At 37.9% G+C, this 26,501-nt stretch overlaps 1 protein-coding gene across 1 annotated transcript; it reads right to left on the reverse strand.

The window, feature by feature from the left end:
- Window positions 1–650: 650 nt before the first annotated feature.
- On the reverse strand, window positions 651–19,711 carry CCNH (cyclin H). Its single transcript, XM_058527251.1, has 9 exons — window positions 19,469–19,711; window positions 17,303–17,425; window positions 15,235–15,308; window positions 13,940–14,150; window positions 10,216–10,379; window positions 6,947–7,017; window positions 4,718–4,829; window positions 1,493–1,553; window positions 651–883 (listed from the first exon to the last, which is right to left on the reverse strand). Exons 1-9 carry the CDS (start codon window positions 19,583–19,585, stop codon window positions 845–847), a joined length of 972 nt encoding a protein of 323 aa, XP_058383234.1. The 5' UTR covers window positions 19,586–19,711; the 3' UTR covers window positions 651–844.
- Window positions 19,712–26,501: the final 6,790 nt, after the last annotated feature.

Here is a 26,501-nt window from a genome sequence, read left to right on the forward strand (position 1 = left end):
ATTTTCACCTTGGGAAACTGGCAGAGAGAGCTTTAGTAACTTGCCCAAAGTCACAAAGTAAAGTAGAGGCAGCCATGATTTATACCCAAGTAATCTGGTGCCATCATTTGTGCTTTTATATTTTTATATCTGGATTCACTTAGGTAAACTAACAGGTTAATTATAAAACTGAATATACAACTTGCTACTACCTACTTACCTATAGCAACTTAAGATTTTTATCTAGACAACTACTCAAGACTGCATATTTGCTTTCTGATTATTTGATTTCTTTTTTAAAAAAGCCCCTTTGGAAATGTTTTAAGATAAACTAATTGAGGAAAACAAATATTACCTTGGGTGACTAGCTTTCAGTACCACATAACAAGTGAAGTACACTCTATTTCAGTAGTTACATACAAAGAGCCAAGTCTATCAGGACGGGATTTGAGAAGCCATTTATAAAGATTTCCAGAGCACAAAAACCATTCCTTAGCACGTTTAAATCTGACTACTAGGTTTTGTTTTTTGTGGTGCCTTTTTTCAAGAAGGATAGGTTTGCTTATCACTTTTTTTTAAACAATATAGGCAAATAAATTACACCTTTACTTTGACTATACAGAAAGACTAATTTATATTAGTCATGGTGGGGCAAGATTATCCAGACCAGGTGCTGTTCTTGCTCCTTTGAGGATGTTTTATTTCACAAAAAGCTACTCTGAAAGGAAAAAATTTTATATAACATAAATAGAAAACTTTAATGTACTTTGATGCTTTTACATTTCATTTTTAAATAAAGCTAAATGCCAGATATGCTTCATCCTTCTGTTGATTTAGTCAGCATTGACAAATCAATTTCAGATGGTTAGAGAGAATCTACCAGGTCATCATCAGTCCATTCTTCCTAAGAAGGAAAGAAAATGTAGTAAGGATAACATTGTACTGAAGCATAACCAGTACTGGTTACCGCCTTGCCTCCCTTTAGGAAACTGTTCTCCTTTTACTAGGCTGATTTATCACAGAAGGTAAATAAACCAGGGAAATCTGCAGTAGTTTAATCTTACTATAATACGGCATGATCTTACCAGATTACTTCATTGACAGGAATAAAGGCTACACAGTTGTGACCTTCTGCCTCTGATTATTCAGTTATATCTGACTTGCCAGGTACAATTTTTTTTTTTTTAAGAGTAGGAGAAGAATCCTTGGAGAGTAAAAAAAGGAGCAAAAATTTATCGTGTATGTATGTATATTCCTGCAGCGTTCTACGACCATAGGAAGGATTCTTCATCAAGTAACTATTACACTGCTTCAGAGCAGGCTAAGACAGAAGTGAGAAAAATCCATGTTATAATGAACAACATACATGAAGGATGCCAAAAAATGAAGGCTTTCAGAAACCCACACCTCTAAACCTATAATGCTTGCACTCAGAAACAATAAAATCTTAACATTATGGTCACACCAGAAGGTACAAGACTAACTTAAACTGTACCACCTTCAGAGAACATACCTCCTCATGTTTGGACTTCTTTGAGACATAATCATCATCTTCATAGCCTTTCCTCTTCTTCCTGTAATTAAGCAACCATCAATAAACAATCTAATACTGGCAACAAAAACTATAAAATAAACTAGCAAGGCTATATGAAATATATCTACTCAAGAACAAAGCTTGGATAAATGGAAACAGATGAAGATTTGATAGGAAGACAATATCTTTCAAATTAATCTTTAAATTCAATGCAATTCTAATTAAAATTCTCTGACCTGGGAAAGATCATGCAAAGATAGCAAAAAGAATCTGAAAAAGAACAAAGTGTGGGAACCTTGTCCCAGTTATCATCAAAATACACTAGGGGGTGGCCCGGCGGCATAGCAGTTAAGTGCGTGTGTGCGCTCCGCCCTGGGGTTCGCAGGTTCGGGTCCCGGGCTCGCAGCAACACACCACTTGTCAAGCCAGGCTGTGGCAGCGTCCCATATAAAGTAGAGGAAGATGGGCACAGATGCTAGCCCAGGGCCAATCTTCCTCAGCAAAAAAGAGGAGGACTGGCATTGGATGTGAGGACTGGCATTGGATGTTAGCTCAGGGCTGATCTTCCTCACAAAAAAACAAAACAAACTATATATAAAAGCTGTGGTAATTAAAAGTGTGGTATTAGCAAAGAATTAAACAGATCAAGGGTCAGAGCAGAATGGCAAAAAACTATGTATATATAGGAATTTAATCTGTAATGAATGAGTATGTAAAATAACTAGGGGAAATTATGAAATACTAAAAAATGGCTGGTACAACAGGTTATTTATTTGAAAAAATTAGTATTATGAGATTACCTCACAACATTCACAAACAATTCTAAATGGTTTTAACAGCTGAACAAAAGATAAAATACAGATTAATTTATCTGTATATACAGGGCAAGAAAATGTATTTAGATGTAAAAGCATAAAGCAAAAGACATTTTCTATATGTACAAAGTGAAACAAACTGAAGAAAATAGCTATATGATATATAAAAAGATGAGTATATAAAATATATGAAGAACTACTAATTAAGAAAACACCACCAGAAAACTGGGCAAAGGTTCTAAGCAAGCAGTACCGAAGAAGAAATAGAAATGACTGTTCAACACAGAAATGCCAGTGCCTCAGAGTAATGGGGGAAATGCAAATTAAAATACCAACAGGGTACTAATTTTTCACCTTGACTGGCAAAAGTTGAAGATTGATACTATTAAATATTGTACAGTATGTATGAAAACATTAATGAAAAGAGAAAACAAACGTTTCATATACACACATACACATATGCAGAGAAAAGCCTGGCAGAGGTAAACACCAAAGCTGTAAGTTCCCTCTGAGATCACAACTGGAGTTTGGGTTTTGGTCAAAGAGAACTTTGGTTTACCTGTATTGACTGACTTTAATAATGACAATATAGTTATTACTTGTGTAATGAAAAAGCAAGATAAAAGAATTTTAAAGACCAAGGAAAACAAATATTTTATCTTAAAGTAGTGCTTGTAAAAGTGTGGTCCATGGACCAGTGCTGGTCCTGAACCATTTCCAGTGTCCAGTGAGAGAAGTACAGAAAGTTAGTATGTGTTTAGAAACTTTTATAGCAATTTGATAATTAATTTTATGACTGCTGAATCTGATAAAATTTAAGCTTTTGTCTTTAATTTTTCTAGTAATGTTATTTATTGTTTTTACAAAGGTATAAGTCTGTAATAAAAAAAAAACAACAGTCCTTTACAGACAGTTTGAGAAGCACCCCTCAAGTACTCATAAGATATGTAGAATTTGCTTGGCACATTACAAAACAGATGGGAACTTGCAGTAAGATGTAACTCTGGCAATTAGGAATTTTCGATTATGGTCCATTCAGTTACCCAGCTAGAAGGGTAGAATTAATAGTTCAATGGTCTAATCCAGAGACTGATGAACTTTAAGGGCCAGAGAGTAAATATTTTAGGCCTTATAGGCTATACAGTTTGTCACAACTACCCAGCTCTTCTGCTGTAGTGTGAAAACAGCCATAGATAATATGCAAACTAATGGTTGTGGCTATGTTCCTATAAAACTATTTCTAAAAACAAGTAGTGGCCTGGATTTGGCTCATGGGCCATAGTTTGCCAACCCCTGGTCTAAGACTATTTCAAAGTCAATGTAAAAAGAACATAATCACTGCTGTAATACTTTATTCATTAAAGTCACCATTTCTTTACTTCTCTGTAACCACTCCTTTATTCCTGTTAGTTACTACTGAAACCCAGGAATGAAATCTACCAATTTTAAGTTCTGTTACAGCTATGAATATAATAAAATTGTCCCACACTTCTTAAGCCTTGGATATTCTCCTACAACTGTATAAAGAATTTGAGTCATGTGTACCTGATCTGAAGGCCTTGGAATGCTGTTCTGGCTTCTCAGACATTATCCAGTAGCATATATTCACCAATTATAGAGATCAAAAACATCTCAAGTGCACCTTAACTATACGATGCCAGAGTTAACTCCCACTAAATTTTAACAAATAAGGTAGAACAACTTTTGAATCAGAATGCATTCCACAGAAAATAATAGTTTAACCATTCCTATTACTTGCCCAGATCCCCAAATGTTTAAACACTTAAAAGATCAAGTTTAAGTAGATCCTTCAATTTGCAAAGCATAAAGAGCCTGAATATGGTGATTTCCACATTCAGCCTACAAATCAGTAAGAGACATGGGTGTTCCTTATGGCAGCAAGAGGAGATCTAACAGCGCATTTTCCTATTGGTTCTGTCTTCAATATAAAGTTTACTGAAAGACAATATGTCAAGTTCCCCTACTCTAGGTAGCAGTGAAAAGTCTGGAACAGTATACTTGTTCCTCAGAGGAGATATCAGACCTGCAGAGAACCCAAAGGTTAAGAAGGCAAGAAGAGGTTCAGAGATTCCCTAGGAAGACTCTGCCCCATGGGATCCTACAAGGAGTAACAGAAGGGGACAGGGCCTGTGAGCCAAAGAACACGTTAGTCATAGCACGAGCAGAGCTGTACTATGAACGCCAAACTATTTATTACCTCATGTTTAATCCTGTTAGAAATGTCCATTCAATAAAAAAATGATTTAATGGGTAAGTCAGTTTTTCCCAGATATGCAAACATTTACCAATTAAATGATTTCTTTTAAGGCCCAGCTGGATGGGGTAACAATGATATCCATCCTTGAATAACACTGTCGTATCTACTCACGTAATCACATTAAGTGCAAGCTCAGCAGAGTGACATCTCTCCAACCTCTGTTTCAGAATAGCAACTTCTTCAGACCTGGGTGGTTCATATTTTTTTACCAAGTTTCTCATGCCTATATGGAGATTAAAAAAGGAGTGGTAATAGATGATAAAAAGCCTTGTTCTAATAAGGGAGTTGAATAATATTTTCCTATCTGGTTATGGGAACAACAACACAACAGTCTTGAAATGATGTGATTATTCTTAGCAGGATTTGTATTGTTTTGCGTTAAAATCCAATGAACACCATACTTCTAGTCCAAGTAATTATAGCTGTCTGCTGCTTAGCCCATATCATGTACAGCATAAAGATAAGCATGCCCTACAATTCAGTCAGTATTTTTTTCAAATCTTACCATGGTCACTTTTTGCTCAGTTTTAGGGCTTTTTTTAAATCCCTCCACGATTTAGTGAACATGTTTTGTTCCCTGCCACCAACCATATTCACAACAGTCTATCTTACAAATGGTGGCCAAGAGTGTACTTCTCGTTTACAAAGGAAACCATTATTACATAACATAAAAGAAAGATGCTTAGTAAAAACGTGTCAATGATCTTTCGCTTTAACAAAACACAGAACCTATACAATGAAGCATCACCAAGAAAACAAAAATGTCCTCTATAGGCAAAAAGAAACTACTACAGCAGTGACTCTATAACTGCAGAAACATCCTCTACCTCTTCTGTTTGTTACTCAACTACAATAAATCAAAGAATATAAATCTCAAGATTTATTAGGGGAATGATGAGATGATTATTAGCCAGCCACATGCTCCAAATGGGTGACTATGCTACTGACTTATTTTGTAATGCAAATAAAGCAGTGTTTTCAATTGAACTAATACTTGTGACTCAACACTCTTAAGAAAAATTATGAATAAGATACCTTAATACCATTAACCTGAGTATTTTATCAATGGCTATTCTTATTTCATATTAAAATAAGTGGAGAAAAATAAAGATACTGAGAAGAAATCAGTAATAAAACTGTTAGCTATAAAATGAGCACAGGGGGTTATCTTTAAGGTCCCTTCTACTTACTAAATTTCATGATCCTATATCTATGGCCAAATCACAATTAGCTTTGGAAGTGAACCCTCTAGTGGTATAACTGAAAACCTACAGTTTTATGATTCATAAATTACAAACCCATTGTTCTCAATTAAAGAGGGAAACTCTCAAGACATTTCATGCAGAGAATCAAGAAATGATACCCATATGCCCTGAAGCGTCTTAACTTTTAAAATATAAAACATATAAAAAGTATACCCATTTACTACTATCAACTAAGACCAAGATCTTCAATCTCAAATTTTATTGGTTTATTCAGTTTTTAATTAAACTACAATTAACAAGGACAATTGGCACAGAAAGTTTTGGGGACAAACACAATTGACTTTTAATCCTAAAGGGTAGTCTGGTAGCCATGAGCATTCAGTGTGACGTGGGCAAGAAGGAAGAATGGAGAGGGCCGACTAATGTAGCCAGTCAGCTAAGTCTCCTCAGCCCCTAACACAGGGTTTCCCCATGTCGGCATTCCTAACAGTTTAGGCTTGGTTGTGAGGGGCTGTGTTAGTTTCCTGATATCTTTGGGGGAGCCATTTTTCAGTCAACCAAGGGGCTATACTATGAATTGTTAAGATGTTTAGCAGCATTCTTACCTCCACCCACTAGATGCCAGTAGAAGCCACCACCTCCCCCAAGCCAAGTTGTGACAGCCAAAAATGTCTCCAGACTGCAAAAATCGCATCCAGGTGAGAACCATAGCTTTTGTACTATCAAGTAACAAAATGACTAGCAAATGACTCATATTAACTAGTTAAAGCTGATTTATTTACAAGATAGAAGTTCCAAATTTACATATTATCCTTAGTTTAGTTCCCTCTAGATCTTTTTCAGTGCCTGTCATATATTTGTGTATACTTTAAAAGGACCTTGTTTTTATTCTTTGACCTTTCTGATTCTGATTATACTTTCACTTTCCTAATAAGTTCTATGTGTGAAAACTACTTCCTTTCATGTACTTCTATTTGTTCTCCACCAATGTATTCTTCATGTCTCCATGATATAATAATTCAATGAAAGTAAATCTAAACAATAATCTATGTTATCTCAAGTTAAATACCAAGATGATATTCATTTAGAAAGTAGCTTTGCAATAAAATATTTTGTAAAGTGTTGTTTTACTTACTTTTCATTATATCTAGTAACTGTGACAAGCAAGTTCTGTTCTCTTTCAGCATCAGACTTTCTGATAAGTAACTGGTAAAGAAAGGAAAAAAGTTTTAATTTATTGAACACATACAGCATCTTAAGAAAACGTGACATCATAAATTATTTTCCTCCATGTTCATTTCATCAAGGTCACTTTTAAAATTAATTTATTTTAAAAGTATTAAATAACAATACTTTGAATGCCACAAAACTATAATCTGTAACTCTTATAGTCTTAAGGATTTACAACTTCAATTAAAAGATGTTTAATGTTCAAAGTTAATTATTTAAATTCTGTAATATGTAAGTTTTCAGAAGGAAAATGGTATGAAAATAACAGTAGTAATGGTCAATACTTTTAAGTAGTAGAGCTGGAACCTGGCACTGGAAAGGATTCTCTCTCTCCTTAATATCAAGTCCATGTTAACTATAGTTGCTCTTCTTGGGACTAACAGGTATTTAAACCAGTAAAAATATCACCCCATTCTTTACAAATCTATGACATCTTATTTGCATGGAATCCAAATCAAAGGTGTTAATACCTTTCCATAAATGTGATATAAAGCCCAATTACCTGCTTTTCTCAGAACCAATGATAGTATGAAAATATAATTTCTATATTTAAATTTTTAATTACTCTGAAGTTTTATGTACCTGAACTTCATCTATAATTGATAAAAGCCCAAGTGAACAGACTCTCAAGGCATAAGTAATCTTTTCAAACATGAAAGCAGAAAAATGTTAATTTTTCCCTTTCAAGTAGTACTTGTAAATAGCTACAAAAACAGAATGACAATTCTTTAAGAAATTTTGTTTCTTAAAACGAAAAAATAGTTTATAGCTTTTAAATTATCCAGATTATTTAAATTATATTAAAAAGTTTTGCTAGCTAAATTTGACATTACATCTTCATTATCTATTGTGGGAATTAATTTTAGATATGGAAATCAATAACTCCCTTAACAACTAATGCATTTATGGTTATCAATAATTCAAAATAACAATTAGTTTTTTCCTTTCCCTTTTCTCCCTAAAACTCCTCCCACTTTTGGCATCTTCTTTTGTTTCTTTTTATTTTTCCTTTTCTTTCCACTTCTTAAGCATAAGAGTGATATATTTGATTCTAAGAGTTAGCTGACCAGACTCTTTACCTCTGCAAAACTTTTAAGTTAGCAACTCTTAATCTCAATCCTGAATTAGAATTTTAGTGTTTTGATTTTTTAAAAAAATCCATAGGCAAACAAGAATATCTAGGAAGTCAAACTATACGATGAGAAATAAAGCTCTTAATCCAATGAAAGAGAAGAAAACCCAGAACTAACAACAACAGAACATCCTATGAGTAATAATCTAAGCATCACCCAGAATATAACAGCACAAGGGCTTTCTCTTTTTGAAATCAGCAATAAATGAAAAGGCAATTTCCATGTATCCCAAAAGTCTGCAAAGTAAATCAGAACTTAAAAATGATCTGAAAGCATTTCCCTAAAGGGAAAAAAAGGCCCAAATGTCTAAAGTCCCTGGGAATGCTCAGAAGGTTATTTAATTTGCAGTGAGGCCAAGGTACCACAATTTCCATTTCATCTACCTGAAATTATAACTAAACTTCTAAGATGAAATAAACTCTAATTTGGACCTTAGGATGTTTCATCTCTATCTACTTAAGAAAAATCTTACCACTGGAGAATTTGCATACACACTGCCTAAGATACGATGCTTAAACAGATTAATCAAACATTTGGTTATCTGAATTGTGGAAAAGAGGCTTTCTTCCCTTAGAGAATGGAGGCTCCACACCTAAACTCCATTGATATCAATTACTAGCATGGCTATGTTTCCTAAATAGGGCAAGGATTTATAGCTTGTTCATTCTTAAATTCCTAACATGTAGTACAGTAAATAATGCTTGGTAAATAAATGCAGGTATAGATCACTTCGGGATTAAATGTATATATTTATACACAGTTGGTAAGCTGTGTTTGTAGAGAAGAGGCATACCGTAAATTAAACAAAATACAAGCCCACAAATCCCTTATCTTGGACTTGTTTTGAAATTCAGAATTGTAAATGTCTTAGAAAGGTAACCTGGTGTATACACAATGAAATGTGAAATACCCCAGTGATGTCTGGGGCAGTACCCTGTAATCAGTAATATGAATATTTCTGCAAGGAAATATAAATATTCCAATTAAGTTGAATAAAGACTAAATCACATCTGTTCCTGTTTGCTGCCACTATATCAATGGATTCTGAAATTATGGATGAGGGATTACAAATATGTAAAACAGTTTGAAAGTTTTATCATCTTTCTTCCTCAGCTATTTCTAAGAATGAAATTAAGCAGAGCTTCAAAGGTCATGGAGAAATTAAATTTAAAAATTTAAAAAGTCCAATTTGCTGCCAGTCTGTGCTTGAGTTAGTTATAAATGAATATGATAATAATATTTAATTAATCTGTGCACAAGATATTGTTGTAACAATCAAGTGAATTTAATTCATGTGAAGTGCTTATCACAGAGCCTGGTTCTCAAGGTGCATTTATTTATCAGCTATTACTATTTATAGCTCAATTCCAATTCATTTGGACATTCCCTAAAGCATTATTCGTCAACAAATATTTACTGAATTGCATGCGCCACAAATGCTCCACGGCAGGAGAATAAAGACACAACAAGGCAGACATTTTGCTGCACTCATGTTGCTTACCAGTTCCTAAGACTTCCAAATGTGCCAGACACTGATAGCTGTATCAGTTTTTCGAGGGTCACCTGATTTACTGGTACTTGAGTCATAAAAGCATCCTCTTAGCTCAAAGATATCTTACTCAATTTTTAAAGATTCCCTTAAAAGGTGATTTCAGGGGCTGGCCCCGTGGTGTAGTGGTTAAGTCCAATGCACCCTGTTTCAGTGGCCCGGGGTTTGCGGGTTGGGATCTCAGGCGCTGACCTACGCCACTTGTCAAGCCGTACTGTGGCAACAACCCACATACAAAATAAGGGGGGACTGACACAGATGTTAGCTCAGGGCTAATCTTCCTCAAGCAAAAAAAAAGGAAGATTAGCAACAGATGTTAGCTCAAAGTGAATCTTCCTCACCAAAAAAAAAAAAAGTGATTTCATTTTTTCCCTCAGTTGCCCTCACCAACCCTCCCAACCATAGGAGACATAAAGGACTATGGTCACAAAGTGAACCTTACTTATAAACTCAACTCCAGGAGTAAGATCAAAGTTAAAACAAAATTAATACCTTTCCATAGAAATTCCTGCCCTGGATGCACTAGATAGAACAGCAGTCAGGGCGATCTGGGAAGGTGTGTATAAAAGGTAAGCATCTGTCAATGCAACTCGATTAAGAAAGTCATCAGCTGTCTTCCTCAACATCTCTGGATTCTCCAACAGGGGATAGCGAGTCTAGAAAGAAAGTTTGTAAATTTATCACTTCTGAGGGTTTAATGGAGCAATAATAGTTCAAAAATATTTATATTAACCAGAAAGTGCTTAACAATGGATGCTATAAAAGGCCTTTTCTACACTCCAGCAACAAATAATTTTTCCATGTAAGATTGTTTTGTACTCAGCATTACAATGTACCAAAAGTGCAGTCATTAAATTCTGCATGTTTTAGGAATCTTCTACTCAGTGGCTTTCAAACTTTTTTGAACACAATCCATAATAAGAAATATGTGCTTTAAGATAATACATCTAATGTTCCCAGTATAGTTACTTGGCACTATACGCATTTACGTTAATCCCTCTCTCTGTCCTTTTCCACCTGAGAAGGAAGGAGAAGAGAGGCTCTTAGAGATCCCATTGGGTCTAAAGTCTACCTAAGAAATACATATTCCCAGGTAAATGCTTCCTAGGCAATCCAGGTGATTCAGATGTAGGGCCACATTTAGGAACGATGCACCACCTCATTTTGATTTGAAATTCCATCTACTTAAAGTCTACTTTTGGGAAAAAGTAAATGGAAATGATTCTTGGTTTGATTACAGAATTATTTTTAGAATATGACCAAGAAATATGGCAAATCCCATATATCCTGACAATTCTTCTTATCCTTTAAGATGAACCCTAAATCCTAAACCCTCAGATTTATTTCAGATATCTACATTCAAGCCCCAAAGCAGTAAAAAACTTTTCTATACTCTGAAACAAAATATCCAGAGTCAATATACAGTTTCACCCAGGTCTCGTCATTATCCAAAATGCCTGACCTCTGATATGACACATTCAGACATTCCACTCTGACCACAGTGCTCCTCTTCCTAACGCATTTGTTCAATTACTTCACAGATGTTCTTTGACTTCCTCCTCGAGCCTTTGGTCTCTTATCCCTCTGCTTGCTCCTACTCACCAGTGTCCACTGGTCCTCATTTCCCTCCTGAACTCCCTGCCCTGATAAGCTGCTAACACATTTCTGGCAAAACTTCAACAGTGGGTGAATTCAACCAACCTTCTGCTTTGCAACTATACCCAGATTTCTGGGTGCTGCTAGAAAACAATACAACCAAGAAGTCTGCTAATATTACTATAAATTCAAGTTCACTGACCTCAGCAGGGCTCTCAACACTGCCTAGCTATGATCATGTTCCACAGAATATTTGTTCTCCCATTTTTCAGTGGCTATGTTAAACATTTTCCATCTGTCTCAATGTCTGATAATTCTCAGGAATTCCATCACTCTCAGAAAATGATCTCTGCTCTCAACAAAGAAAGACACTCTATATCCTGCCACGACCAAATCCCCAGCCATAACACTATCATCACCTGTGCTTTCTTCTTTCCCTGTTAAAAGAAGGAGCTATCATTATTCTAAGGCCAATTCCTCCACCGTGCTTCGAATCTCACACCTGCCCCTTACACCTCACTCCAAAGAGAAACTTGAGCTACATATTTTCCATTTTTTCCTTTAAGCTTTCTCCCACTGCTAGCTCCCTGCATCAGTTTCTTCCACAAAACAAAAAACCATCCCTTTCCTCTACTTCCAGCAGTTCCCCCATGTTCTCAATCACCCCATCTTCTTTTTCCACTTCAAAGACAAGCTGTTTAATTCAAGTTAAATACATTCGTTTTCTCATCCTTCTATTTATTCCCCAACCAGCTACAATCTGCTTTCTTCCTCCACACTCCATGGAGACTAATTTCACCAAAATCACAAATGACTTTCTGGCAATAAATCCAGCAAACATTACCCATCTACTTTTACTATGCCTGAAATCTGAGCAGGACTGGAGAGCTGCCTGTGCTCATCTTCTAAAAGTATTCTACTTTCTTTCACTTCTCCGAAAAGTCCCACCTCTCTAGATATTCTTCAGTCTCCTTACCAGCTTCTTATATTTCTCTACTCTTTAACTTGACCTCATGGCCAAATGGTCCTTCCAATTTTCCTGGAGCAATGACACCCAAATCTATCCCTCCAGCCTAGCCATCTTCTCTGACCTCTACACACAAATGACTACCCACCCTGGATGTCCTGCAGGCAATGGAAATCCACCATGCCTCAAACCCAACTCATCAACCCCCTATCCCTCCACCATCAACAAATCTCTCCCGTGCCAGTGTCTCCTGTGTCACTAAGTGTACCACCATCTACCTATGTGCTCAGGCTGGAAACCTGGGGGTTTCTCCTCTGACCTCATTCTCTATATGCAATCAATCCTCAAGCTCTACTGATTCTGCCTACTACCTCTGGAGTCCAGGAAGCTCTCTGTACCCACTGCCTCTACATGAATCAAACCAACCACCATCTTTTGCCTAGACTACTTGAACAGCATCTTATCTGGTATCCCTTCATTCATTCTAATCCATTCTCCACATTATGCCTGACACATACAGATGTACAATATATCTGATGCAGACTGATACATGAGCTTGCCAACATGATTTTTTTATGCTGCAAACCTAATTATGTCACCCTCCAGACTTAAACCTTTCACTGGCTTCCCATTGTTCTACTCAAAGTCCTTAACATCGCCTCCACAGTCCAGACTGCCTTCCACTCAGGCAGCACTCTGTGGCAGGCTTCCTCCTCTACCTCTAAGCTATTTAGGTTCTTTAGTGCACCACGGTATCTTAAATCTGGGCCCTTGACCAGAGAAGCCTCTCTGACTGGCACGCTCTTCCACTACCTAATTCCTACTCTTGCTGTGAGCTTCACTCTAAATGATACCTTCCCAGAACTGTCTTCCCTTCCTCTCAGTTGCTGTCTCCTTCTAAAGTAGCCTGTATTTCCTGCTCTGTAACACTTAGCACACTGAATATATGATGAATGTTTTTCCCATTAGGTTGTAAGGCCTATGAAAGTTGAGACTGTTCCTGTTTTGTTCCTGGCTACATCTTCAAGCACAATATTTGGCATATGGAAGGTACCCAAATTTTGCTGCTCAAGTGAGATGAATGAACCAGTTTCTGACTTCTGTTTGATTTTGCTCATACTATCCAAATCCTCTTTCAGGACCAAAACAACTTATGTCACTTTTGTCAATGATCACTTACTTATATTTTTGATGCCTACATATTGATTCTAGTTCACAATGCACTAAAAACAGAAGTCACTTAGCAATCTTCTGTTTTAAAATTAAGAATTTTTTATGGTTTTTTAAATCAGATCCATGACAGGATACTTCGAAGTGAGAAAAGTTAAGTCTTTAAAAGCATGACTTTAAACTTACAATGATTCTCATTATAGTCCCTGGACCAGTATTTGCAGATCTACTAAATCAGAAGCTCTGGAACTGCAGCCCAATGATCTGAGTTAACAAGCCCTCTGAGTTAACAAGTGACTCTGATGCACACTGAAGTTTGAGAATTATCGCCCTAGAGCTTGAGGCCAAATTCACGTTTTACCTGAGCCCACGTTGTGACAATTAGGGTGATTACAAGTTATAATAAAATTCTGGATTCTTTTGGTTAAAGAACAATATTAAATGAGTACACTCTACTAATTTATCTTATATTGACAAGATTACCTTTATATCAATGAGAAAGCCCTCAAACGGCCTATAAGGATTGTGGACAATAAGGTGGAAATTAAGTTGCTGTATAAGAAGTAGTTCATATTCCAAAATCTGTTCAAGTGCCTTCTCCTGTCCAAGAGGACTCTCCCGCAGATTTCCAACAAACTGTGGACTAGATACATTGAATTCATCTACTTTGCAGGCTAAAAACGCACAAGTGAGCCTAGAGGAAAAAATAAGGGGAGGGGAGAGGGATATGAATTCACTTTGAGAAATATATAAATATTTTATTACTAAAAGTACCCTCCAAAACTGCCTAATATTCACAAGTGATTATGCTAATCACAGGAAAATTATTTTAAAAATAAGAGTGTTTCCTGTTGAAACTTTTTATCCATTAGGAGACTATAAAATTAGGTTGAACCGTCTAATATTGCTACAGAATTCAACCCTGATTGACTTAATGGCAGTTTCATAGAGTTCAACCTAAATATCGAGAAGCAAAATAACTGAGGAATAAGAGTACTTTGTATCATGAAATGTAGCTGGGAGAGAAAAAAACAGGACAGTACACACATATGTACCATATGAGCATGGGAAGAAAGGTAGGTTAAAGGGACATTGTGGAAGGCTATCAGTGGAAGGGGCATTTGAATGGGGGATTATTACCTCAGAAACAAAGCTATGAAACTCTCATGGCTACTACATACATTTCATAGTGAGAAACTATAATAAAATTACCATAAAAATCAAGACTGGAAGTAACAAGGGCCTGACCTAGACTGGTAGGAATGAGAAGGAAAAAGAGAGAAAACAAACAGGGACAACGTGATTAACAGCAAGCTCTTTGACGAGTCTCACACTAACTTCCTCTTTATCTTGAATGATCAACATAGCGCTTAGTGGAGAGCAGAAACACAACAGACCTTTGTTCAACCGAAATGAATACGGAGCCACAGGACTTGTGAATTGACTGGATGTAGGAGAGAGAGGAGTTTCCACAAAGGCTTCTCAGTCAGAACAACTGGGAGAAGAAGGGTGCCACTGACAGAAAGGGCTATTAGGGAAGCTCGTGTGAGAAAAACAGAACGTGAGTTCGGACAAGTTGAAGTTCAGATGCCATCAGTATCACAGGGAGGGAAGTACTATAGATATATGAGTATAAGGAGGGATCTTAAGTTCAGAACAGAATGCACGTCTAAATTACCCTTTATTAGGAAGTCATTTTTACACACACTTGCACACACACTCAAATAGTATGAAGTTCTTCTTAAATGAAAATCAAAAATTTAGAGACTTATACTCACATTATTATCCGGGGGTGATATTCCATTACTGAGTTATTAAGATAAAAACGCTTGAAATACATACAAGCTGTACCCTAAGGTTAAAAATACACGTTATCAGAATTTTTCACACATAAATTACATGTTAAATTTTGAAGGAAAGAAATCTTATTTATGCAAAGGTTTCTTTGAAAAAGTTACCAAAACTTACAAAATACCAAAACTTGTTAATTCTTCCTTAATCGAAATAAATTGTGATGAATTACTACAGAAACACCACAGCCAAAAGACCCTTTGTTGTCTTTTCCCACCCACCCTGGGTTATCCTTCCTATGGTCACTGACTTAGTTAAAAGAGTGTGTGTGTGTTTATTTTAGAATTCAGGCTAAGAAAGGTAGCCCAAATTAGACAAATTAAAGGAGAAAAAAATACAAACATTCACAGCTTAACCAGTCAACCTGATAAAAATACTGACAGAATAACAGGGTTGGGACAATAAGCCTTCCCTCAAAATCCACTCCAGATCTGTGATATAACCGTGATCACTGCTCCAAACCAAACAGTAGAAGCAACAGCTACCATTTACCGACTGCGTCCCATGTACCAGAGTCCGTGCCAAGCAAAAACTATCATCTCATTTTAATCCTTACAACAGCTTGGTGAAGTACTGCTATCTCCACTTTACAGAGAAAGAAACTGAGGTTAACTGACTTGCTCAAGGCCACACATCTAATTAGGGACAGGGCTGGATTCAACTAAGACTTGCATGCATTTTTAACCACTATGATATCTCGCTAGAACCAATGAAGTAAACATTTATTTATTTTATGACAGAAAAGAAGAGTATTTCCTTTTAAATATTTCAAAAGTTTAGTTGTGTCATTTTATGTGATGCAAAAAACAAAACTTTTCAATTATAAATAAGCATGTTGTATAGAGACAAATTCCACTAAGAAGTTCATTCAAGGATTCAGTTTCTTCATCTGAAAAGATCACTTAAACCTACTACCTCATGTTATAGTTCTTTCATCAGAAAACAACAGAACCAAATCTGGAGACAGAAACTATTCAAGTCTACCTAAAATTCTTTATGAATCTTTGATCTCTCAGATGAAGGTCTGGTAAACTAAGAAAACACTATGAATAGTTTTGGATTTGATATTTTCAATATACTTCAATTTTTTCAACTATAAAAATGGAGATTTCCTAGAGAGTTTTTCTCTGTTGGGTCGTAAGTTATTCACTCTGTATAACTTTAAAACTTAAGATAGACTTGCACTTACACAGACTTTCATATTTGATCTTCACATCAAACCTGTGAGATAATAAGGAAAAAATTTTATACTCCTTTTTCTCTCTCAGCTTTTTAATTGCATCTTATCTTCTATAAACAAGAATACACACAACAGGAACAATTACAGAGACAGTGTATGTAAACCCATAGAGCCAAAAAGTCTCACTACCTGTTTCTCCTCACCACTGTCCCACCACAGTAAACACACACACACAAACGGGGTCCTCAGAATCACGCGTGAAACTACGAGACAATTGTTTATCCAAAGATAAATTTCAGCTTCTGAAGCTTGTAGGGGAGGATCCTTTTAAACCTGTAAATCGAGGTTTAAAAATTTCTCATGGCAAAAGTTCCAGCTGGGGCCTGTGAGCTCACACGACGCATGGTGCGTTATTTCAAATACGCGTGTGGCAGAGTCGAACAAGCACTAGTCCACATTCCGCTCCCAGCTCTCTCGCTAACTAGCTGAGAACCTGGAGGGAAAGTAATTCAATTTTATTTTTTCTTTCTCTATAAAATGAAGATGTCATGACCTGCCTAGCAGACCTCAACATTCTTTTGACTATGAAATGAGACTTGAAACACTTGGTAAGATATGATATAGGAATTTATAATTTAAGGCATTTATTAAAAATATATAATGTGACAAAAACTCCAATAGATGAATTATACATTTATATAACTAAGGTGCATTTTTGAGTAAAGTGGATAGAGAAAATGATTCACAAATTCAGAAGAGGTAAGATTTCAGAAGTCAGCTAAAAGATATTATACTTCATCACTACCATAACTTACCACAACAGACCTTGGCATTGCTGGCTTAAACACCGAACAGAATTCCAGTAATCTTTTCTCATAGTATTTGCAGAGCGTCATTTCTTCATGAGGCTCAAGAAAGACTGGATCATTTGGAAGAACCTTTAGATCAAGTTAAACAAAAGATCAGTGAGTTAAATAATCTTAACATATTTTTCTCTGTCCAGATCTCCAACCAAAGGGAAATATACTACACCTCATTTTCTCTTTATAACTTTATAGGAAAATAACTTTAGGAAAATATATAATAAACCAAAACTATACCATCATTTCACAACTTCTCCGAATGTCAGCTGGACATTTGCTTCATTATGGTATAAGCAATCATGATGGAGTTTGTGCATACTGCTCACAGGTTTGATGTCATTAATCATCAATCAAAAAGTATACACATTGTCAATGGTTGGAAAGCTTTCAATATCCCTTTCTCAGTCAATCATTAAGTCACACAGGTTCAAGTAAAAATCAACAAGTGTCTCAAGGATAATTCTGACACTTAAAACATTACCTCTTATCCATCTTTGTAAACTGTCTACAGAATACACTAGATGGTTAATAAATACTACAATTTTACAACAAATAGCATTAGGTGCTGTTACTGGTTTAATTACAACTACCAAAAAAAAGGTATGTTGGAGTCCTAATCCCCAGTACCTCAGAATGTGACCTGATTTGGAATAGGGTCTCCGCAGATGTAATTAGTTAAGATGAGGTCATCCTGAGTAGAGTGTGCTCCTAATCCAACACGACTGGTATCCTTATAAGAAGGACACATGAAGATACAAAGACACAGGGAGAACATTATGTAAACATGCAGGTAGAGACCGGAATTATGCTGCCACAAGCAAAGGAACACCTGGGGTTACCAGAAGCTGGAAGAGGAAAGGCAGGATCCTCCCCTACAAGCTTCAGAGAGCTCTGCTCAGCCAACACCTTGATCTCAGACTTCTAGCCTCCAGAACTGTGAAATAATAAATTTCTGTTGTTGTAGGCTACCCAGTTTGTGGTAATTTTTTTACGGCCACGCTAGGAAACTAACACAGGTGTTCATGGCATTGTGGTTTAGAGCAGGAATGCTGCAACTAGATTCCTTGGGTTCAACTCCTGGCCCTGCCACTTACTTGCAACATAGCCTTGAGAAGTTCTTCAACCTGTCTGTACCTCAGGTTCCTCAGCTGTAAAGCGAGAATAATAACAGTATCTACCTCATGGGGTAGTTGTGAGGATTAAATGAGCTAACACTTGCTAAATGCTTAGAATAGTGCCTGGCACACAGCACAATATGTACTATTTTATGTAGAACAGAAATAAAGTGACATGAAATATACGTGACTTAAATGTAAAAGTACCTCATTACCAATAGGTCTGAGACGTGGACTACTCACCCAAGGGAACCTTGTGCTAGAAGGGGTAGTGGAGCTTGTGGGAGATTAAACCGCAGAGGTGGGAGCTATAATAGGAAGACTTGGCTGGCAAGCTGTAGTCCAAACCATTTTTAGTCAATTGGTTTGTGCCAACGCTCTCCTGTCTCCCTGCCTCCACCCTGCCCCATCCAATCCATTCACCACTAGGTCACCAGAGGGCTCTCCGAACTGAATCTGATAAGGTTAATTTCCCATTAAAAATCTTTCCAAGACTCCCATCCCTTCATCGTAACTTCCAACTCCTCACTTCCGCTGACAAGTGCCCTGCCCACCTTCTCCAGCCTTTCAGGCACAGGTACTCGGCTTCCGCCACACATGATCGTGAGCCTTCCAGGCACCCGCCCTGAAACTTCTGACCTCCCACTTTGCACCTGGGGCTCTGTCCGCCTGCAGTGTCCGTTCCCCATCTGGAAAGAGCCTTCCCCGACCTTCCCTCTTGACAATGAACGGCTCTCGTCCCGCACTACGTCAGCACCCTAAACGTCTCTTCCTCGCCCCGTGACTGGTTACTTGTCTGTCTGCCCCTCGACGACGGGGGTGGCGTTGTCCGTCTCCACCCACAGCACCTGGCGAGGGGCGCGCCTGTTGACTAAACAGAAGCCCGCACTCCGCGCCGCGGGGGCGGAGGCGGGAGGGAGACCGACGAGCGGCCGGCCCCGGGCGCGGGGCGGGCAGCAGCAGCTCTCAGGCCGGGGCAGGGGGCGGCCGCCGGAGTCCTCACCTTCCCGTTCGCCACCGCTTTGCATTTGAATTTGCGGTTGGCGTCGGCCCGCAGCCGCGCCAGCTGCTCCTCGTTGGCGAAAGTCCAGTGCCGCTTCTGGCTGCTGTTGTGGTACATGGTGAAGTCCGAGACCACGCCCCGGGCGTCCGCAGAGAAAGACCACACACGCCACAACACCGGAGAGTAAAGCACCTAAGCCTCCACCGGGCTCCCGCGGAAGCCGAGGACGTCAGGCCGGCCGGTGCGGGCGCACTGACGTCACAACCACGTGGTACTTCCGTCCGCAGTCGCGTTTCCGGAGCGGACTAGGAGGAGAACATCTCGCGCGTCTGGCTGACCGCCGCCCACGACGCAAGTGGGCGGAGCCTACGGACACGCTCCTCCTTCCTGGGAGCCTTAGCCCTAGCTCCGCCCTTTCCCCCACAAGATTTAAAGGGGAAGCGACAGTCGGGGGGCGTCGGAAAGGGACGTAAATTGAGGCTGTGTGAGGGCTACCATAAACAGTTCACACAGGGTAATCAGAAGTGGGGAAGGGATTTGAGAGAGTGTCAACTTTTCAATAGGGCGTTCAGAGCAGGCCTCACTAAGGTGACGTTTGAGCAAAGACTTGAAAGAGTTGAGGGAGTAGGCCTGTCAGCCAGGTGGGGGTGATCTTGGGGCAGATAGAACAGGCAAGGGCCTAACAAAGAAGCATGCCTGGCTCTTTTAAGAAAGAACATTCCTGGAGCACTAGGAAAAATCTCGGCCTCAGAGACAAGGGAACATGGTTGGAAAACTGGAAGCAGTGCATGAGTATTGTCCTTTGCTGTTCTGCCGATAAAGTGACCCTGTCTATTTTTCTGTGTCTTTTTCTTTCGCCTTCCGTTGATAACTAGCCAATCCTCCTCCTATTTCCATCTCTGAAGCCACGATGTATGGTAGTTTTAGGGTTTTCTTGATATTCCCACCTTCAGTATTGCCCCAAGGGAGCCTTACAATAAGTTGTCATCAATGCTTGAGAGATTTACAATGTTTTTTATTACCAGTACTTTCAAAATTGCATTCGAGATACAAAATTTACATTGATTCCAAAGGCTTTTACCAGTTTTGGTATTTGTCCCATTTAGACATCTTATTTTCCTGTGTATCACACATCAGGTTAGAAAGATGGATTTACCTACAGCAAGTAGTTTTTCTAAAAAAAAAACAGATAAAAAGCAGATAAAGATGATGATACTCCGAGTTTATGTGTTGAAAAGGTCACACAGGTAAAAAGAGGTGGTGGGATATCTCTAACTCTGCTTTCTATGAAAATGTTTTTAGGGGCTTAAGAAAGGGAGAGCTTTTTCTTTTTTGTTTCATTTTGATGGGTGCAGTTGGTAGAGTTTGCCAGAGTTATTTGAATTACTCAAACTTATATACCATTTGTAGTTTATAACTATGGAGATCCAGACACACCTTGAACATCCGTTGGTAATTTGGACTAGTAAATTGGCTAAAGAAAGAGAGATAAAGAGAAAGAGAAAAATGTGATTATGTTAAGGAGGGGCATGACAAGTTATGAGTCCCATGGATTGTGAGCACCCTAAAAGATTGTATAATGGGGAAGAATAATTTAAAAGGAAAAACAAAGGTACAAAAGATAGGCAGGAAAAGAAGTGATTTAGGTAAATGAGTGTATGTATAAAATCTTAGACCTGTGACAGTTATATATACCATTTCAATTCTTTTTATTTTGTTTTCCTGAAAGGCATTTGACAACTTCTTTTGTTTTATGTAAAGGGAAATAAAAATGGGCATTTGGGAGAGATGGCAGAATATGATTTCCACAGAGATAAGAATAAAATTGCTGAGTGTCATAGTTCATTTAGGAAGACAAATATGAAAAACCTGATGTTGCTGGTGTAACTATTTTTTTTTAAACCTTTAACAAATCTTAGTCTTTGAAAATTAACATTAACCATATTTTGGGGATGTAGAAGGAATTGTATCTAAATTAACCATCTACTGACTAAAGTTGTTGCTGATGCCCTAACATTAAGGCTCATATATGATTTCTTCTTATTAAGGTGAGCAGCCCGGATGCTGCATTAGGCAATCTGCCTGAGTGACATTCCCCTGTTCAGCCTGCTAAGCACAAGTTGATTTCTTCTGCTATTTCTACAATGGAAGGCAGACTGTGGACTTAGAACTTGGTGCCTTTGTCTATTTCCATTTCTAGTTCCAACTAAAAAGTGGCAACTGTTCTCTCCACTTTTATTTTATTTATGGAAAAGTTAAAACATAAGGAACAGAGAAAAACGTATTTCAATGATTATCAATACATGACCAATTCCCCTCCACTCCCACCCCACTCTCATTACTTTTAAATCATAATTTCCCTGCTGCTAGATGGAGATGTTTCAAACAAATAAACAAAAAACAAAACAGACAGAATCTTATTAGAAGAGTAATAGGAAAATTCAAAACTTGAAAACAAAGATATTACTATTTCATTAGGCACTACCCAGAAGTGAATGTTAACAGGAAAGATGATAGTTAGTTTTTTAAAGTAAACACAATCTCTTTTATTATGCTGCAGTTGTTAAACTGTGTTAAAGTATGCATTTATAGACAAACTCTAAATTATTATTATTTTTTTTTGCCAAGCAAGATTCACCCTGAGCTAACATCTGTTGCCAGTCTTCCACTCTTTTGTATCTGAGCCATCGCCATAGCATGGACACTGGCAGATGAGTGGTGTAGGTCCGCGCCTGGGAACTGAACCGAAGTGGAGAGCACCAAACTTAACCACTAGGCCACCGGGGCTGGCCCCTAACCTCTAAATATTTTGACTGCCAGCATTACCGTGAAACCGGTCAGAGATTGGTTTGCCGATCAGAGATGAGGTGATGCAGAGCAGATGTCATCAGTTGGTCACCGTGGAAAGGCTCTGGGCTTACCCACATGCTATGCCGGTTTACCCACATGCTATGTCGGTTTCCTATGAGAGTATTAGGAGTTCCTCTCTCTTGCTTTAAGAGAAGCTTCCCTCTTCTTCAGGCTCTGCCCTAGTGATCTTAACGATTTGGGAAAAATAAAGATCAGACTGCCTGATCTTAGGAGTAAAGGAAGAAAAGGGGAGTGAGAAGGGTGAAGGAGTGACCAATAAATATGTATGGAACTTGGAATAATTTTGTAATAATTTATTATGTGGCCTGATTAATTTATAGTTATTTCCCAAACACATCAGTATACTCATATCCACATGGTTTCTGATTTCAGGGCCACAAAGAAGAAAAGGGAGGGGGGAGAATAAATTACATCTGTGCTCACAGAAACACATAGTATCTTTCTTACTTTAAAATCTGACATGAAACTGTACCCCTTCAGCTACTGACATGGGTTTCTGACATTCAAAATATAGCTTTGCAATGATATTCAAAAGCTGTTAGGCCTTTGCAATTCTGTTTGATATGTACAATTAGCATTGGCTCTAAAATCTTTTCCTAGTTGTCAAGTTATGACTAAGAGAAGAAAAGGAGTTGCCTGCAGCAAATACCTAGTTTCTCCAAAACAGAGTTACTACTAAAGGAAAACAAATAAAAAAGAAGAAACAGCATTTACAAAATATCCTTGATCTAAATGTAACCCTCAAAAATTGGGACACTTTTTCTTTTGTCTTAGCACTATTTAAAATAAAGGTGTGAAGATGCTTGACAACATATTGAGGAGCAAATTCTATAAATCCATGTCCAATTCAGCATATTTTACTAAGTCACCACTATACTCAAGTCCTGGTACTAAGTGATAGGTGGTGGTGATGATGGTGATGGGGACATAAAAATGGCTATTTCACAGTTCCTACCGCAGGGGCCTTAGAGTGTAGTAGAATGATTATGACATGCACAAATACAGTCCCCTCTCAATGACAGTAACCTTGTGTAGGGCCCAGTAGGGTACAGAGTAATAAGATTTCTTGTCCCTGAGTGTTGATGCCTGGTACTAATGTAGACAAGACCCTGAGGTGGTTTGAAACAAATAGAACACCCAGAGTCTACTTAATTCAGCCCCAACAGCCATAGTTTAGTCCAAAGGCTTAGTGGCTCTTCTGCTAGCCAGGGGTAGGTGGTAAACCTCAAGAAAATTCCTGTGGGTTTTTTTTTTTTTTTAAATCACTGTTAATCCAAAAAACAGAATTGCCTTGGTTTTGTTACAACCATGATTGGGAGTGATCTGTTACCACCTTATCCTTTTTTAATACCAATTAATCAAGAGTGAAAACCTCTATTATATAAAGTACCACATGATCATTTCCAACACAGTTTTATAGCAGTTTAACAGGATGGAAAGATTTCACTTGTGACTCAGTAGATCTAGTGTTTCAGAGCTCAGGATCTGAAATCAGAATCCCAGCTTTACTACTTGCTACTGTGTATTCCTGGGAAAGTCATTTCAATCTATTTTATTCTGAGTTTCATCCTTTGAATAGTGAAGAAAATAGTTGTAGCTATTTCATAAGGAGGTTGTGAGGATTAAATTAGTTAATGGATGTGAAGATATAGCAGAGTGACTGGCTCCTACAAATTGTTCAGTGAATGTTAGTTATTACTTAGTTGACACATAGAATAGGCTAATTGGAGGATATAATATTTGTGTGAAATTTGAACTTGTTTTTGATGTTGAGAGAGGGGACATTCTAGATGGATGGGATCTGCTTGGGCAAAGTAGAGGGCTGCAAAGTACAAGGTGGATCTAGAGATCAGAAAAGAGCATAGCTTGGCTACTTGGAGAATAAGGTGAATTAGCTGAGATATGAATTAGTAAGAAGATTAGCAAAGGGTCTTGAATGTCAAGCTGAGTAATTTGTATGTAATAGAGTCAAAAATTTTCAGTGTGAGAGGAAAATTATCAGAGTTGCATTACTTTAATCTGGAAATTATTTGTGATTGTTTTGATAATGAAGACTTTATAAAGTCCACATTAAAATAAATTAAAATGGAACAAGGGGGTCAATTCTAGCGGTGAGGCCCAAATGTCTACTCTTGGAGTAGCTATATCAGATTCAGGATTATGAAGGTGAATTCCCCACCATGCTCCCAGATAGAGAGATAGATAGTATATCATATATATCATATAACAGGGGCCGGCCCCGTGGCTTATCGGTTAAGTGCTCACGCTCTGCTACTGGCGGCCCGGGTTCCGATCCCGGGCGCGCACCGACGCACTGCTTCTCTGGCCATGCTGAGGCCGCGTCCCACATACAGCAACTAGAAGGATGTGCAACTATGACATACAACTATCTACTGGGGCTTTGGGGAAAAGAAAAAAAGGAGGAGGATTGGCAATAGATGTTAGCTCAGAGCCGGTCTTCCTCAGCAAAAAGAGGAGGATTAGCATGGATGTTAGCTCAGGGCTGATCTTCCTCACAAAAAATAAATAAGTATCATATAACATATGCTATATGAGATGTAATATATTTATATAATACATTTTTGTGTGTAATTCTGGAGTAGGGCCTGAAAAATCTATGTTTATAAAAATCTTAAGTTTTTCTGATGATTGGCATCAAGTTTGCAAGTTTTTGCAAATGTAAAATTTATAGAACTTGGCAAAGTCCTATAGTTTGAATGGGATGGTGGGATGAAAGAGAAGCAGCAACTCTAAAGTGTGACTTTCAAATATGAATGAGCATAACAGTCTTCTGGGAGCTTGTTAAAATGCAAACCAGAGATTCCCATTCAATAGGTCTGGAGTGGAGCCCCAGGAATCTGGATTCTTAACAAGAGTTCTCTCAAGTTCAATGGTTTTCAAACTTGAATGTTCAACATACTCACTTGGAGAGCTTGTTAAAACACAGATTGCTGGGCCCCAGCCCCAGTCTTGGGCAGGCCCAAGAATTAGCGTTTCTAACTAGTTTCCAGGTGATGCTGGGAACTTGGATCACACTTTGAGAACTACTATTCCATTTGTGTCAATGGAGTTGATTTTTAAAGCCCAGGTGATGGAGAGAATGACAGTGCCCTGATCATGGAGAGTCTTTACCTCTTCTGTTAGGTTGATTGAAGGAAACCATACTTTTATTCCAGGTTACCTTTGTGAGAGAAAATAATGGAAGATGCTTAATCGTTTATTGGCCTTATGTTTATACACATGCAACATGACCATGGTGAAATTTAATATCCATTTTTATTAATAACCACATTCCCACTGGCTAAAAAAGGGGAAGAAAAAATTCATTCTCCTGCAATTGGATTAAAATATCATTTGGTTATAGAGGAATAAAAATTCCCAACCTCTTTAGTTATTACTTTTTATAGAATCTAGAATTTAGATAATAAAAATTATTGAAAGGCTAACCTGTTTTCAGGATCTCTTTTGAATGCTCAATGTTCTAAGACAGGAGCTGGCAAACTATGGCTCACAGACCAAATCTAGCCAATGTCTATTTTCATATGGCTTGCAAGCTAAGAATGGTTTTTAAATTTTTAAAGGGTTGAAAGGAGTCAAAAGAAGAATAGTATTTGATGACATACGAAAATTATATGAAATTCTGATTTTGATGTCCATAACTGGATTAGTCAGGGTTCTCCAGAGAAGCAGAACCAATAGGAGACATATAGATATATTATAATATATTATTAATATATATGTATTAATCTTATGACTTATTTCACACAATTGTGGAGGCTGAGAAGTCCCACAATTAACTGTCTGCAAACTGGAGACCCAGGAGAACTGATGGTCTAAGTTCCAGTCCAAGTGCAGGAGAAGATCAATGCCCCAGCTCAAAAACAGTCAGGCAGAGTCAGGCACAGAGAGTCAGGCAGAGAGAGTGAATTCACCTTTACCCTTCCTTTTGTTCCATCCAGGCCTGAACAGATGGGATGAGGCCCACCCACACCGGGGAGGGCAATCTCCTTCACTTGGTCTACCAATTCAAATGTTATCTTATCCAGAAACATTCTCACAGACATACCCAGAACAGTGTTCAACCCAATACCTGGGCACCCCTTGTCCTAGTCGAGTTGACACATAAAATGAACTATCACAATAATAAAGTTTTATTGGAACC

This window comes from Diceros bicornis, chromosome 1 (genome assembly GCF_020826845.1).
Source record: "Diceros bicornis minor isolate mBicDic1 chromosome 1, mDicBic1.mat.cur, whole genome shotgun sequence".
In the NCBI taxonomy this organism is placed as follows: domain Eukaryota; kingdom Metazoa; phylum Chordata; class Mammalia; order Perissodactyla; family Rhinocerotidae; genus Diceros; species Diceros bicornis.